Below are 15286 nucleotides of genomic sequence, written 5' to 3' on the forward strand. Positions count from 1 at the left end.
CGGCCATGTCCGTGCATGGCATCGTGGCTCCGTACATGCTCCGTGCATGGCCACCGCCGCTCGCTTACCTTGTTGATGAGGGTCATGGCAAACACCAGCAGCTCCGAGTCCGCGCCATTCTTCTCCTCCAGGATATCGATCAGGTTTGACCACGGGTTGGTGCCTGGACATGAGGGGAACACAAGGGGCTGTCACCTGTATATCCTGACACACTGTGACGACACCGTGCTGTGTACCGTGCCACGATCGGACTCACCCCGGCTGTGATCCACGGTGTTCACGGCTCGGATGAGGAGGGGGGCGTTGGACTCCGTGTACTCCACGAATACGATCAGCAGCTTCAGGGCCGTCTTCACCACCAGGCGGTACTACGGGGGCAGAGGAGGAGCGTTAGGCCCCAGCGTGTCACCGCCACATTCGGCACCGTGGCGGCGGGGGACTCACCGGACTGCCGCACAGCGTGTACAGCCACTGCACCGTCTCATTGTGATTGATCACTCCATTCATCCCATCCACAAACAGCATGATCTGGCTGAGCGCTGCGAGCAAACAGAGTGTCACGTCATACAGCGCACGACAGCGCCCCCCCCCCCAGACCGGCCAACCCCATCATGGCTGCCCCGGAGGGGACCTACCCCTCAGGATGTAGTTTTGGTAGTTCTGGTCGGCCTCAGCCCCGACCTTGATGAGACAGGTCAGCCCCTCCGAATTCACGAACTCCGGCACCCAGATCCTTATCCTCCTGTGAAAGGGACGACACCAGCAACATTACATGGAAGGGCACAGATGGGCATGCTGGACCTTGTAGTACCACACAATGTGCACAAATACAACCATCGGGGGGTAAGAGGAGAAGGACGCCGACCATCGGGGGGGGGGGGGGGTGAGGGGAGGAGGACGCCGACCATCGGGGGTGAGAGGAGAAGGACGCCGACCATCGGGGTGGGGTGAGGGGAGGAGGACACCGACCAATCGGGGGGTGAGAGGAGAAGGACGCCGACCATCGGGGGGGGGTGAGGGGAGGAGGACACCGACCATCGGGGGGTGAGAGGAGAAGGACGCCGACCATCGGGGGGGGGGGTGAGGGGAGGAGGACACCGACCAGATCCTTATCCTCCTGTGAAAGGGACGAAACCAGCAACATTACATGGAAGGGCACAGATGGGCATGCTGGAACTTGTAGTACCGCACTATAACCCTCGAGGGTGACGGAAGGAGGACGCCGACCATCGGGGGGGGTGTGTGTGTGTGTGTGTGTGTGTGTGTGTGTGTGTGTGTGGGAGGAGAAGGACGCCGACCATCGGGGAAGACGCCGACCATCGGGGGGGGATGAGGGGGTGAGGGGAGAAGGACGCCGACCATCGGGGGGGGGGGGTGAGGGGAGAAGGACGCCGACCATCGGGGGGGGTGAGGGGAGAAGGACGCCGACCATCGGGGGGTGAGAGGAGAGGGACGCCGACCATCGGAGGGGGGGGGGGTGAGGGGAGAAGGACGCCGACCATCGGGGGGGGGGGGGGGTGAGGGGAGAAGGACGCCGACCATCGGAGGGTGAGAGGAGAAGGACGCCGACCATCGGAGGGTGAGAGGAGAAGGACGCCGACCATCGGGGGTGAGAGGAGAAGGACGCCGACCATCGGGGGGTGAGAGGAGAAGGACGCCGACCATCGGGGGGTGAGAGGAGAAGGACGCCGACCATCGGGGGGGTGAGGGGAGAAGGACGCCGACCTTCGGGGGGGGGGGGGGGTGAGGGGAGAAGGACGCCGACCATCGGGGGGGGGGTGAGGGGAGAAGGACGCCGGACCATCGGGGGGGGGGGTCGAGGGGAGAAGGATGCCGACCATCGGGGGGGTGAGGGGAGAAGGACGCCGACCATCGGGGGGGTGAGGGGAGAAGGACGCCGACCATCGGGGGGGTGAGAGGAGAAGGACGCCGACCATCGGGAGGTGAGAGGAGAAGGACGCCGACCATCGGGGGGGGGGGGGGCGAGGGGAGAAGGACGCCGACCATCGGGGGGGGGGCGAGGGAGAAGGACGCCGACCATCGGGGGGTGAGAGGAGAAGGACGCCGACCATCGGGGGGGGGGGGGGGTGAGGGGAGGACGCCGACCATCGGGGGGGGGGTGAGGGGAGAAGGACGCCGACCATCGGGGGGTGAGAGGAGAGGGACGCCGACCATCGGGGGGGGGGGGGGGTGAGGGGAGAAGGACGCCGACCTTCGGGGGGGGGGTGAGGGGAGAAGGACGCCGACCATCGGGGGGGGGGGGGGGGGGTGAGGGGAGAAGGATGCCGACCATCGGGGGGGTGAGGGGAGAAGGACGCCGACCATCGGGGGGGTGAGGGAGAAGGACGCCGACCATCGGGGGGTGAGAGGAGAAGGACGCCGACCATCGGGAGGTGAGAGGAGAAGGACGCCGACCATCGGGGGGGGGGGGGGGGGGCGAGGGGAGAAGGACGCCGACCATCGGGGGGGGGCGAGGGGAGAAGGACGCCGACCATCGGGGGGTGAGAGGAGAAGGACGCCGACCATCGGGGGGGGGTGAGGGGGAGGACGCCGACCATCGGGGGGGGTGAGGGGGAGAAGGACGCCGACCATCGGGGGGTGAGAGGAGAGGGACGCCGACCATCGGGGGGGGGGGGTGGGTGAGGGGAGAAGGACGCCAACCATCGGGGGGGGTGAGGGGAGAAGGACGCCGACCATCGGGGGGGTGAGGGGAGAAGGACGCCGACCATCGGGGGGGTGAGGGGAGAAGGACGCCGACCATCGGGGGGGTGAGGGGAGAAGGACGCCGACCATCGGGGGGGTGAGGGGAGAAGGACGCCGACCATCGGGGGGGGGGGGTGAGGGGAGAAGGACGCCGACCATCGGGGGTGAGAGGAGAGGGACGCCGACCATCGGGGGGGGGGGGGGGTGAGGGGAGAAGGACGCCGACCATCGGGGGGGGGGGGGTGAGGGGGAGAAGGACGCCGACCATCGGGGGGGGGGGGGTGAGGGGAGAAGGACGCCGACCATCGGAGGGTGAGAGGAGAAGGACGCCGACCACTCGGGGGGTGAGAGGAGAAGGACGCCGACCATCGGGGGGTGAGAGGAGAAGGACGCCGACCATCGGGGGGTGAGAGGAGAAGGACTCCGACCATCGGGGGGTGAGAGGAGAAGGACTCCGACCATCGGGGGGTGAGGGGAGAAGGACGCCGACCATCGGGGGGTGAGAGGAGAAGGACTCCGACCATCGGGGGGTGAGGGGAGAAGGACGCCGACCATCGGGGGGGGTGAGGGGAGAAGGACGCCGACCATCGGGGGGGGGGGTGAGGGGAGAAGGACGCCGACCATCGGATCGGGGGGGGGGGTGAGGGGAGAAGGACGCCGACCATCGGGGGGGGTGAGGGGAGAAGGACGCCGACCATCGGATCGGGGGGGGGGTGAGGGGAGAAGGACGCCGACCATCGGGGGGGGGGTGAGGGGAGAAGGACGCCGACCATCGGGGGGGGTGAGGGGAGAAGGACGCCGACCATCGGGGGGGGTGAGGGGAGAAGGACGCCGACCATCGGGGGGGGGGGTGAGGGGAGAAGGACGCCGACCATCGGGGGGGGGGGTGGGGGGGGGGGGAGGTCGGCTGAGGGGAGAAGGACGCCGACCATCAGGGGGTGAGAGGAGAAGGACGCCGACCATCGGGGGGGGTGAGGGGAGAAGGACGCCGACCATCGGGGGGGTGAGGGGAGAAGGACGCCGACCATCGGGGGGTGAGAGGAGAAGGACGCCGACCATCGGGGGGTGAGAGGAGAAGGACGCCGACCATCGGGGGGGGGGGGGTGAGGAGAGAAGGACGCCGACCATCGGGGGTTGAGAGGAGAAGGACGCCGACCATCGGGGGGTGAGAGGAGAAGGACGCCGACCATCGGGGGGTGAGAGGAGAAGGACGCCGACCATCGGGGGGGGGGGGGGTGAGGAGAGAAGGACGCCGACCATCGGGGGGGGGGGGTGAGGAGAGAAGGACGCCGACCATCGGGGGGGGCGAGGGGAGAAGGACGCCGACCATCGGGGGGGGGGGAGGCGAGGGGAGAAGGACGCCGACCATCGGGGGGGGGCGAGGGGAGAAGGACGCCGACCATCGGGGGGGGGGGGGTGAGGGGAGAAGGACGCCGACCATCGGGGGGTGAGAGGAGAAGGACGCCGACCATCGGGGGGGGGGTGAGGGGAGAAGGACGCCCCCATTACCCATTCTCGGAGAACCCTTACCTGGAATAGCTGTTTGAGGGAGAAGAGCGACCTCCGTAGCTCGGGGCCATTGGAGTTGTATAACTTTTCTGCGGAGAAGATGGAGAGAAGCGATGAGGAGCTGCGTCCCAGATTCCACCCTGCGGCGAGGACGCCCCCATCCTAACCCCTCCCCGGGGTGATCCCCCCCACAACACTGGCGCTAATAAGGGGGCGTCTGCTCCACGTCACCCTCCCGCCTGCCCTGGGACACCGGCCGCCGCTCAGCAAACATCTGCAGACACTAATCCATCTGTGAGCGGAGGGGAGGCCAAGTCTGAGTCTGGTTTTATTTCACGGGGTCTCACCTAGGATGGCGTGGACTCGCACGGACAGCTGCGTCCGGAGGATCAGCGTCGGTCGTCTGCCTTTTGCTGGAAAACAAATAGGATTCCCGTGAATGAAACGCCGCAGTAGATACCCTGCGCAGGATGGAACATTACATAAGAAACAAGTAATACAAGCGGCACTGCGGTAGATACCCTGCGCAGGATGGAACATTACATAAGAGACAAGTAATACAAGCGGCACTGCGGTAGATACCCTGCGCAGGATGGAACATTACATAAGAGACAAGTAATACAAGCGGCACTGCGGTAGATACCCTGCGCAGGATGGAACATTACATAAGAGACAAGTAATACAAGCGGCGCTGCGGTAGATACCCTGCGCAGGATGGAACATTACATAAGAGACAAGTAATACAAGCGGCGCTGCGGTAGATACCCTGCGCAGGATGGAACATTACATAAGAGACAAGTAATACAAGCGGCACTGCGGTAGATACCCTGCGCAGGATGGAACATTACATAAGAGACAAGTAATACAAGCGGCACTGCGGTAGATACCCTACGCAGGATGGAACATTACATAAGAGACAAGTAATACAAGCGGCACTGCGGTAGATACCCTACGCAGGATGGAACATTACATAAGAGACAAGTAATACAAGCGGCACTGCGGTAGATACCCTACGCAGGATGGAACATTACATAAGAGACAAGTAATACAAGCGGCACTGCGGTAGATACCCTGCGCAGGATGGAACATTACATAAGAGACAAGTAATACAAGCGGCACTGCGGTAGATACCCTGCGCAGGATGGAACATTACATAAGAGACAAGTAATACAAGCGGCGCTGCGGTAGATACCCTGCGCAGGATGGAACATTACATAAGAGACAAGTAATACAAGCGGCACTGCGGTAGAGACCCTGCGCAGGATGGAACATTACATAAGAGACAAGTAATACAAGCGGCACTGCGGTAGATACCCTGCGCAGGATGGAACATTACATAAGAGACAAGTAATACAAGCGGCGCTGCGGTAGATACCCTGCGCAGGATGGAACATTACATAAGAGACAAGTAATACAAGCGGCACTGCGGTAGATACCCTACGCAGGATGGAACATTACATAAGAGACAAGTAATACAAGCGGCCGCTGCGGTAGAGACCCTGCGCAGGATGGAGCATTACATATCAGACGAGTAATACGAGTGGCGCTGCCGCAGATACCCTGCGCAGAAGGGAACATATATGAGACGAGTAATCTGAGCGGTGCTGCGGTAGATACCCTGCGCAGAAGAGAACATATATAAAACAAGTGATCCGAGCGTCAATGCGGTAGATACCGTGCGCAGAAGGGAACATATATGTAACAAGTAATCCAAGCGGTGCTGCGCAGAGGGGAACATATATGAGAAAAGTAAACCGAGTGGCGCTGCGGTAAATACCCTGCACAGAAGGGAACATATAGGAGACGAGTCATCGCAGCGGCACTGCAGTAGATACCCTGCGCAGGATGGAGCATTACATGAGACGAGTCATCAGAGCGGCGCTGCGGTAGATACCCTGCGCAGGATGGAACATTACATACGAGATGAGTCATCCAAGCGGCCCTGCGGTAGATACCCTGCGCAGGATGGAACATTACATGAGACGAGTCATCAGAGCGGCGCTGCGGTAGATACCCTGCGCAGGATGGAACATTACATACGAGAAGAGTCATCCGAGCGGCGCTGCGGTAGATACCCTGCGCAGGATGGAACATTACATATGAGAAGAGTCATCCGAGCGGCGCTGCGGTAGATACCCTGCGCAGAAGGGAACATATATGAGACTAGTAATCCGAGTGGCCGCTGTGGTAGATACCCTGCACAGAAGACGAGTCATCCGAGTGGGGCTGCGGCACAGCAGAGCGTTTGTTACAATGTATCAGTGCTCACACGATGCATAGATCTCAGCAAAAATAACGCTCTGGTAATGTACAGTGTGAACACGGCACAAATGCATCTGCCACCCAGAAGACTGTGCACATCCGGATGCGTCTGTAACAAACCCTCAGCTGTGAAGTGTTAGGCCGGAGCCAGTGCTGAGGTCTGTTCTGTATCACGTCGGACACGTCCGTCCTCGGCCGCTGCAGGTTTTATGTTGTTTTTATGCTTTTTTTTGCTATTTTTAGGCTCCAGTCGGTGATTTCACAGGAAGCGTGCGTCACCGGTGACCATCACGGGAGCGAGTCCCCGCAGTGTCCACTAGGGGCGCCCCCGAGCTGTGGTCACGCAGGAGATCAGGTCTGGGTGTGCTGGATCGTTAGTCCGCCCCCGAGTGACGCATAGCGTGCAGATTTATTACTGGAAGAGGATCAGGACAATGAGCAGCGGCTCCAGTAACCGGACGCCGGCCATTGTTACCAAGGTCATTACTGCTGAGCACCGGGACCGGTCAGACAGGTCCACACCAGGGGGAGAAAGGGTTAAATTCCTCCGCCGTCGCCCAGAGTAACGCTGCAGAGGCGGAGAGGACATGATGAGGGGTTGTAGTAGGCGAAAACTTTGCGGAGTAGCTCTATAGTGTACGCTGATGGAGCAGACTGAGGTGTAACCGAGGAAGAACATCATCGATAAACCCTAAAATTACCCAGAGCAGCACGTCCCTCCGCGGGGCACACGAGGTCTCCGCCCGCAGAGCAGCACATCCTCCCCCGAGGGGCACCCGAGGTCTCCGCCAGCAGAGCAGCACATCCTCCCCCGAGGGGCACCCGAGGTCTCCGCCAGCAGAGCAGCACGTCCTCCCCCGAGGGGCACCCGAGGTCTCCGCCCGCAGAGCAGCACATCCTCCCCCGAGGGGCACCCGAGGTCTCCGCCCGCAGAGCAGCACATCCTCCCCCGAGGGGCACCCGAGGTCTCCGCCCGCAGAGCAGCACATCCTCCCCCGAGGGGCACCCGAGGTCTCCGCCCGCAGAGCAGCACGTCCTCCCCGAGGGGCACCCGAGGTCTCCGCCCGCAGAGCAGCACGTCCTCCCCCGAGGGGCACCCGAGGTCTCCGCCAGCAGAGCAGCACATCCTCCCCCGAGGGGCACCCGAGGTCTCCGCCAGCAGAGCAGCACGTCCTCCCCGAGGGGCACCCGAGGTCTCCGCCCGCAGAGCAGCACGTCCTCCCCGAGGGGCACCCGAGGTCTCCGCCCGCAGAGCAGCACATCCTCCCCCGAGGGACACCCGAGGTCTCCGCCAGCAGAGCAGCACGTCCTCCCCGAGGGGCACCCGAGGTCTCCGCCCGCAGAGCAGCACATCCTCCCCCGAGGGACACCCGAGGTCTCCGCCAGCAGAGCAGCACGTCCTCCCCGAGGGGCACCCGAGGTCTCCGCCCGCAGAGCAGCACGTCCTCCCCGAGAGGGGCACCCGAGGTCTCCGCCCGCAGAGCAGCACGTCCTCCCCGAGGGGCACCCGAGGTCTCCGCCCGCAGAGCAGCACATCCTCCCCCGAGGGGCACCCGAGGGTCTCCGCCAGCAGAGCAGCAGATCCTCCCCCGAGGGACACCCGAGGTCTCCGCCCGCAGAGCAGCACGTCCTCCCCGAGGGGCACCCGAGGTCTCCGCCCGCAGAGCAGCACGTCCTCCCCGAGGGGCACCCGAGGTCTCCGCCGCAGAGCAGCACGTCCTCCCCGAGGGGCACCCGAGGTCTCCGCCCGCAGAGCAGCACATCCTCCCCCCGAGGGGCACCCGAGGTCTCCGCCAGCAGAGCAGCACGTCCTCCCCGAGGGGGCACCCCGAGGTCTCCGCCCACAGAGCAGCACGTCCTCCCCGAGGGGCACCCGAGGTCTCCGCCCGCAGAGCAGCACGTCCTCCCCGAGGGGCACCCGAGGTCTCCCCCCGCAGAGCAGCACGTCCTCCCCCGAGGGGCACCCGAGGTCTCCGCCCGCAGAGCAGCACGTCCTCTCCCGAGGGGGCACCCGAGGTCTCCGCCCGCAGAGCAGCACGTCCTCCCCCGAGGGGCACCCGAGGTCTCCACCAGTAGAGCAGCACGTCCTCCCCCGAGGGGCACCCGAGGTCTCCGCCCGCAGAGCAGCACGTCCTCCCCGAGGGGCACCGAGGTCTCCGCCCGCAGAGCAGCACCCGAGGTCTCTGCCCGCAGAGCAGCACATCCTCCCCCGAGGGGCACCCGAGGTCTCTGCCCGCAGAGCAGCACGTCCTCCCCCGAGAGGCACCCGAGGTCTCTGCCCGCAGAGCAGCACGTCCTCCCCGAGGGGCACCCGAGGTCTCCGCCCGCAGAGCAGCACGTCCTCCCCCGAGGGGCACCAGAGGTCTCTGCCCGCAGAGCAGCACGTCCTCCCCGAGGGGCACCCGAGGTCTCTGCCCGCAGAGCAGCACGTCCTCCCCCGAGGGGCACCCGAGGTCTCCGCCAGCAGAGCAGCACGTCCTCCCCCGAGAGGCACCCGAGGTCTCCGCCAGCAGAGCAGCACGTCCTCCCCGAGGGGCACCCGAGGTCTCTGCCCGCAGAGCAGCACGTCCTCCCCCGAGGGGCACCTGAGGTCTCCGCCCGCAGAGGCAGCACGTCCTCCCCCAAGAGGCACCCGAGCTCTCCGCCCGCAGAGCAGCACGTCCTCCCCCGAGAGGCACCCGAGGTCTCCGCCCGCAGAGCAGCACGTCCTCCCCCAAGAGGCACCCGAGGTCTCCGCCAGCAGAGCAGCACGTCCTCCCCCGAGAGGCACCCGAGGTCTCTGCCCGCAGAGCAGCACGTCCTCCCCCGAGAGGCACCCGAGGTCTCTGCCCGCAGAGCAGCACGTCCTCCCCCGATGGGCACCCGAGGTCTCCGCCAGCAGAGCAGCACGTCCTCCCCCGAGGGGCACCCGAGGTCTCCGCCAGCAGAGCAGCATGTTCTCCCCCGAGGGGCACCCGAGGTCTCCGCCAGCAGAGCAGCACGTCCTCCCCCGAGGGGCACCCGAGGTCTCCGCCCGCAGAGCGGCACGTCCCTCTGCGGGGAACCCAACATCTCCGCCACCTTCCCCAATAATCCGAATTTTCCAAAAGTTTTTTGTGAGCAGTGATGGAAGCGAGAAAGAAAAAGGTGCAGGAGGCGATAAAGTGACCGGGGCCACAGGAAATGGGATTAGGACTTAGCTGAACAGATGTCGTCCCGGCTGCTGAGCGCTGCGGCCCCCGACTTATTACAGCTCGGCCTGCACTTATCCTGATCAACAGGCGCAGGAAAACTGAGCAACCGGGGGGCATGGGACGACGGCAGCATTCGAGGGTGCAAGACAATGACACTTGGGTTGGGGGAGAGGGCTTTACGGGCTGACGACGACACCGCCGCCACTCCGGGGTACAGGACGACGACGACGACACCGCCGCCACTCCGGGGTACAGGACGACGACTACGACACCACTCCAGGGTATGGGACAACGACGACACCGCCGCCATTCCGGGGTACAGGATAATGAGACGTGGCACAATGATGAAGTCCTCGGATTGGGCACCCAGTCCCGGCCGTGCACCCCCACGTCTCTGGCTCCTCGGCTGTGCGCTGAGCATCTTCTCTATATATATCTCCATTACAGGCGTCTTCTCCGGGGTCGGCAGCTGCTGCTCCTGTATTTCAAGGTCTGAGCAGTGATGAGGCTGCAGTCGGGCAAACTCCTCCATATACCACCTGCCGGGAAACCGGAGACCCCCAGATGCCATATGCTGCTCATCAGAGGCACTACTGCTCTCAATATTCACCTTAAAGGAGAACACACCATAGTGAGACAAGTGAGGGGGTCAAAGATTCACAGTTACATAGTGAAAGCAGCACAAAGTATTTCAGGAGAGGAGAGTGCTGACTGGATTGCAAATTGGGTTATAAGGATCCAAGCCGAGGGCCGGGGCGCAGGGATCCAAGCCGAGGGCCGGGGCGCAGGGATCCAAGCCGAGGGCCGGGGCGCAGGGATCCAAGCCGAGGGCCGGGGCGCAGGGATCCAAGCCGAGGGCCGGGGCGCAGGGATCCAAGCCGAGGGCCGGGGCGCAGGGATCCAAGCCGAGGGCCGGGGCGCAGGGATCCAAGCCGAGGGCCGGGGCGCAGGGATCCAAGCCGAGGGCCGGGGCGCAGGAAAGCAAACACTACCAGCCGCTGTTTACCTTGGCGCGGAGCGCGGCTCTAGAACGTGATGGGTGGATCTGGTTTATTTGCTCACAGATCATTATCTTTTGGCCCAACACTTATCCAAAGTCAAGAGCCAACATGATAGTGTAGAAATGTCCGGCTATTCTTAGCCACGGCCAAACAATGGGTCAAGTATGGCTCGATGGGGCCAAGCTGAAACAACAGGCATGGAAATGGGGGGTCAACTGCATCGTGAGGAGCCGGACTCCTAAATCTGACTTCACCTAAACAGCTTATATCCAAAAATATACAACACAGAGAGCAAGAACAGCAAACACCGGAAATACTGGAGAACTACTACACATATATATACAAAAACCTTCTACACTGTTACTGTGTACATACATTCCTTATCCTGTATTATGCTCCAGAGCTGCACTCACTATTCTGCTGGTGCAGTCACTGTGTACATACATTACTGATCCTGAGTTACCTCCTGCATTATACTCCAGAGCTGCACTCACTATTCTGCTGGTGCAGTCACTGTGTACATACATTACATTACTGATCCTGAGTTACCTCCTGTATTATACTCCAGAGCTGCACTCACTATTCTGCTGGTGCAGTCACTGTATACATACATTACTGATCCTGAGTTACCTCCTGTATTATACTCCAGAGCTGCACTCACTATTCTGCTGGTGCATTCACTGTGTACATACATTACGTTAGTGATCCTGAGTTACCTCCAGTATTATACTCCAGAGCTGCGCTCTATAATATGACTTGGCATCACCCCGGTATAATGAGCCTTTATTTCCTATTTCCTTCTTATCGTCACCAGGAAATGATATTATTTCTCGTCTGCAGCTTCAGGAAAATAACGGAGGATATGATACACACTTGGTATGCTGGGATCAGACGACCCCACGGTATATGAGGCTGACATGACAACGGTTTATGCTGGCGATCCTCTTTTTGGCATTTTTCTTCTTACATGTCAATTAGTGGAAACGGCCGTCATCGGTTAGAACAGATAACGTGGTTCCTGCAGCCAAACGTGGCACATGTGAGCGCAGCTCTGGTGTATGCCTCCAGCAGAGGCCACAGAGTATGGCTAGTGCTGCGCTGTGTCTTTAAGACCCGCGGTCCGGCTGTTCCTGTCCCCTTATCCTTCACACGCTGGCTCTTGGCGGTGTCTCCGGGGATCGCGGCTTCCCACAGTGACTCAAGTCTTCTATGAATACAACCGCCAACAAGAGAGAGAAAAATGACTCACGGCACAGGAAAAAGCACAAGTTCAATGTCCACTGGTGGGGAAGGTGGGCTCCCCGAGGAGTGTCCTGTGCATCCAGACAGGGGGACTAAGGTGGGCTCCCCGAGGAGCGTCCTGTGCATCCAGACAGGGGGACTAAGGTGGGCTCCCCGAGGAGCGTCCTGTGCATCCAGACAGGGGGACTAAGGTGGGCTCCCCGAGGAGCGTCCTGTGCATCCAGACAGGGGGACTAAGGTGGGCTCCCCGAGGAACGTCCTGTGCATCCAGACAGGGGGACTAAGCTCCCCGAGGAGCGTCCTGTGCATCCAGACAGGGGGACTAAGGTGGGCTCCCCGAGGAACATCTTGTGCATCCAGAGGGGGACTAAGGTGGGCTCCCCGAGGAACATCCTGTGCATCCAGAGAGAGGACTAAGGTGGGCTCCCCGAGGAACGTCCTGTGCATCCAGAGGGGGACTAAGGTGGGCTCCCCGAGGAACGTCCTGTGCATCCAGAGAAGGGGGATAAGGTGGGCTCCCCGAGGAACGTCCTGTGCATCCAGAGAGGGGGGATAAGGTGGGCTCCCCGAGGAACGTCCTGTGCATCCAGAGAAGGGGGATAAGGTGGGCTCCCCGAGGAACGTCCTGTGCATCCAGAGAGGGGGGATAAGGTGGGCTCCCCGAGGAACGTCCTGTGCATCCAGAGAGGGGGGATAAGGTGGGCTCCCGAGTAACGTCCTGTGCATCCAGAGAGGGAGGCTAAGGTGGGCTCCCCAGGGAATGTCCTGTGCATCCAGAGGGGGACTGAGGTGGGCTTTCCGAGGAACGTCCTGTGCATCTAGAGAGGGGAGCTAAGGAATGATTCATAGGAAGGAGACCAAAACTTCTACCCACGAGGGCTGGAAACAAGGTATCACAACTACAGAAACCCTGAGAGACCCAGACGGGGAAGGACATCAGCACAGGGCAGATATGTAGAGGTTTGCCAATCTTTGGACTAATGACTTTGTTTTGGTCCTATTTGCCCTAGGAAAAAAAAATATAACCTCAAATTGGGATCCACTACAAGGTCATGAGTCCTAAGATTGAAGGTCTTTACGATGGGACCCAATAGGTGACTTCATGGTGTATTCCTCTGAGCACTGCAGGGCCATGAGTCCAATTTTTCTTCACCATGGAACTCAATACGGGTCTTTATGGTGGGTCCCTTTCTAAGCACCATGGGCTCATACCTCTGTTTTGGTCCTATTTGCCCTAGGAACCAAAACATAACCTCAAATTGGGAACCACTACAGGAGGTATGAGCCCATGGTGCTCAGAAAGGGACCCACCTTAAAGACCTGTTTTGGGTTCCATGGTGAAGAAGAACCAACCATTGGACTCATGACCCTGCAGTGCTCAGAGGAGCCCACTATGAAGTCACTTATTGGGTCCAATTGTAAAGGCCCCCAATCTTTGGACTCATGATCTTGTAGCGGATACCAATTTGAGGTTATGTTTTGGTTCCTAGGACAAATAGGACCAAAACAAAGGTATGATCCCAAGGAGGTTAAAAAGGAACCCATCATAAAAGACCTATTTTGGGTTCCATGGTGAAGAAGAACTATTGGACCCATGACCCTGGAATACAGAGGTTTGGTGGTGGGTCATTAATAAGTTAAAGGACCCCAAAATCTTTCATGGACGTCTGCTCTTGGTCTCGAGATCCAAGTTTAGGCCTAAGCCTTTATCCATATAACTGAGCATGTATCTGGAAAGTTGGCGTTAGTGTCCAACTTTTTGGCGTTTCCCGGACAGCGCCATCTTACTCTTCCCCGAAGATGTAGTGTATATAAATATAAGACTGTGAGCTTGTGTGGACAGTCGTCTCTACGGTGACTCCCACAAGCCGCTGGATATTTCCCACAGAGCTGGGAGTGATGGAGTGACACAACGATACCTATAATTATCTATACACACTGCGCCTATTGTATTCCTCGCACACAACCACTACGAGCCTGGCAGAGCGTGCCACGCACTGGTGTGTACTGGGAGGCCGGCTCATATTCCACTGCTATCTGCACAGGAGCAAAAGAAGCGAGAACTCAGCCGAGCATCATCTGAGACCACTGATGGGAAAATACCTGGCTGGCCAAAGCTGCCCCCCACTCTGACAGCTGATTATTTGGGGTCTCTAAAGATGAACCCACAGCAATTAGCTGATTACTGCACCAACATCAAATACAGACGGCTCCTCTTCATAAGACAACCCTCCAAAACATTTAGTTTATTATCTCCTTGAAGACCCCTCAAAGCTTCCTTCCACCTGTAAAGCGTCTTCCCATATAGGAGACCACCAACCACATGTACTCCAATCCTATCTGCCCTACAGGATTCTCAATTTCTGCACTACATAGAATTGTTTCAGATCCAAATGATGGATTGCCACGGAAGAAGAACATGGCCACCACGGGTGTTTACTGCCTGTTTACCAGCTCCATGCAGGTGACCTCGTTGGATGATATCCAACAAAGACAAAGTGCGATTCCCACATGTCAATGTAACGTGTTCTCTGTTGATATGACAGATAAACAATGCACACAAAGACTTTCTTTAGTCATGTGGGTGGATCGGTAACGCTCAACTCCAGACTGGATGATGGAAGACCGGCAAGGATCAAACACAGGGGATGATGGAATCGGCACGTGAACATTTTACTTTTCATACAATGGGCTGGAGAACCATCTTCCTTCTAGACTTCTCTTCCTGCAGTACATCAGTGTCTCCTCCAATGACCCGATCTTGTCCATCAATGTCTCCCCCAACAACCTGATCTTGTTAATCAAAGTTTCCTCCAAAGACCCGGTCTTGTCCATTAAGGTCTTTTCCAACAACTTGGTCATATCCTTAAGGTCTTCTCCTACGACCTGGTCATCCTTAAGGTCTTTTCCTACGACCTGGTCATCCTTAAGGTTTTCTCCTACAACCCGATCTTGTCCATCAATGTCTCCTCGAACAACCTGATCTTGTTAATCAAGGTCTCCCCCAACAACCTGGTCATATCCTTAAGGTATTCTCCTACGACCCTATCTTGTCCATCAATATCTCCTCCAACGACCTGGTCATATCCTTAAGGTCTTCTCCTACGACCTGATCTTGTTCATCAATACCTTCTCCTATGGACCTGATCTTGTCCATCAATGTCTTCTCTAACGACCTGGTCTTGTCCATCAAGGTCTCCAACAACCTGATTTTGTTCATCAATGGCTCCTTCATTGACCTGGTCTTGTGTCCTTAAGGTCTTCTGCTATGGCCTGATCTTGGTTACCAAGGTATCCTCCAACAACCTGATCTTGTCCATCTAGGTCTCCTGCAATTACTTGGTCTTCAGTTTTAGCCTCCATCCATTTTTCAAGCATCATAGTTTTCTCCAACGA

The 15286-nt window shown here is 59.6% G+C and overlaps 1 protein-coding gene across 1 annotated transcript in view; it reads right to left on the minus strand.

Annotated features, from left to right (window-relative positions):
* Positions 1–15286, minus strand: part of LOC142254404 (FH1/FH2 domain-containing protein 1-like) — a 34721-nt gene that overhangs the window by 7144 nt on the left and 12291 nt on the right. Inside the window, 7 exon segments of the mRNA XM_075325445.1 lie at positions 5–163; positions 257–368; positions 445–539; positions 636–726; positions 728–742; positions 4234–4301; positions 4560–4619. Of these exon segments, the coding sequence (XP_075181560.1) occupies positions 5–163; positions 257–368; positions 445–539; positions 636–726; positions 728–742; positions 4234–4301; positions 4560–4619 (600 nt within the window).

The sequence above is a fragment of the Anomaloglossus baeobatrachus genome, chromosome 10 (genome assembly GCF_048569485.1).
Source record: "Anomaloglossus baeobatrachus isolate aAnoBae1 chromosome 10, aAnoBae1.hap1, whole genome shotgun sequence".
Taxonomy (NCBI): domain Eukaryota; kingdom Metazoa; phylum Chordata; class Amphibia; order Anura; family Aromobatidae; genus Anomaloglossus; species Anomaloglossus baeobatrachus.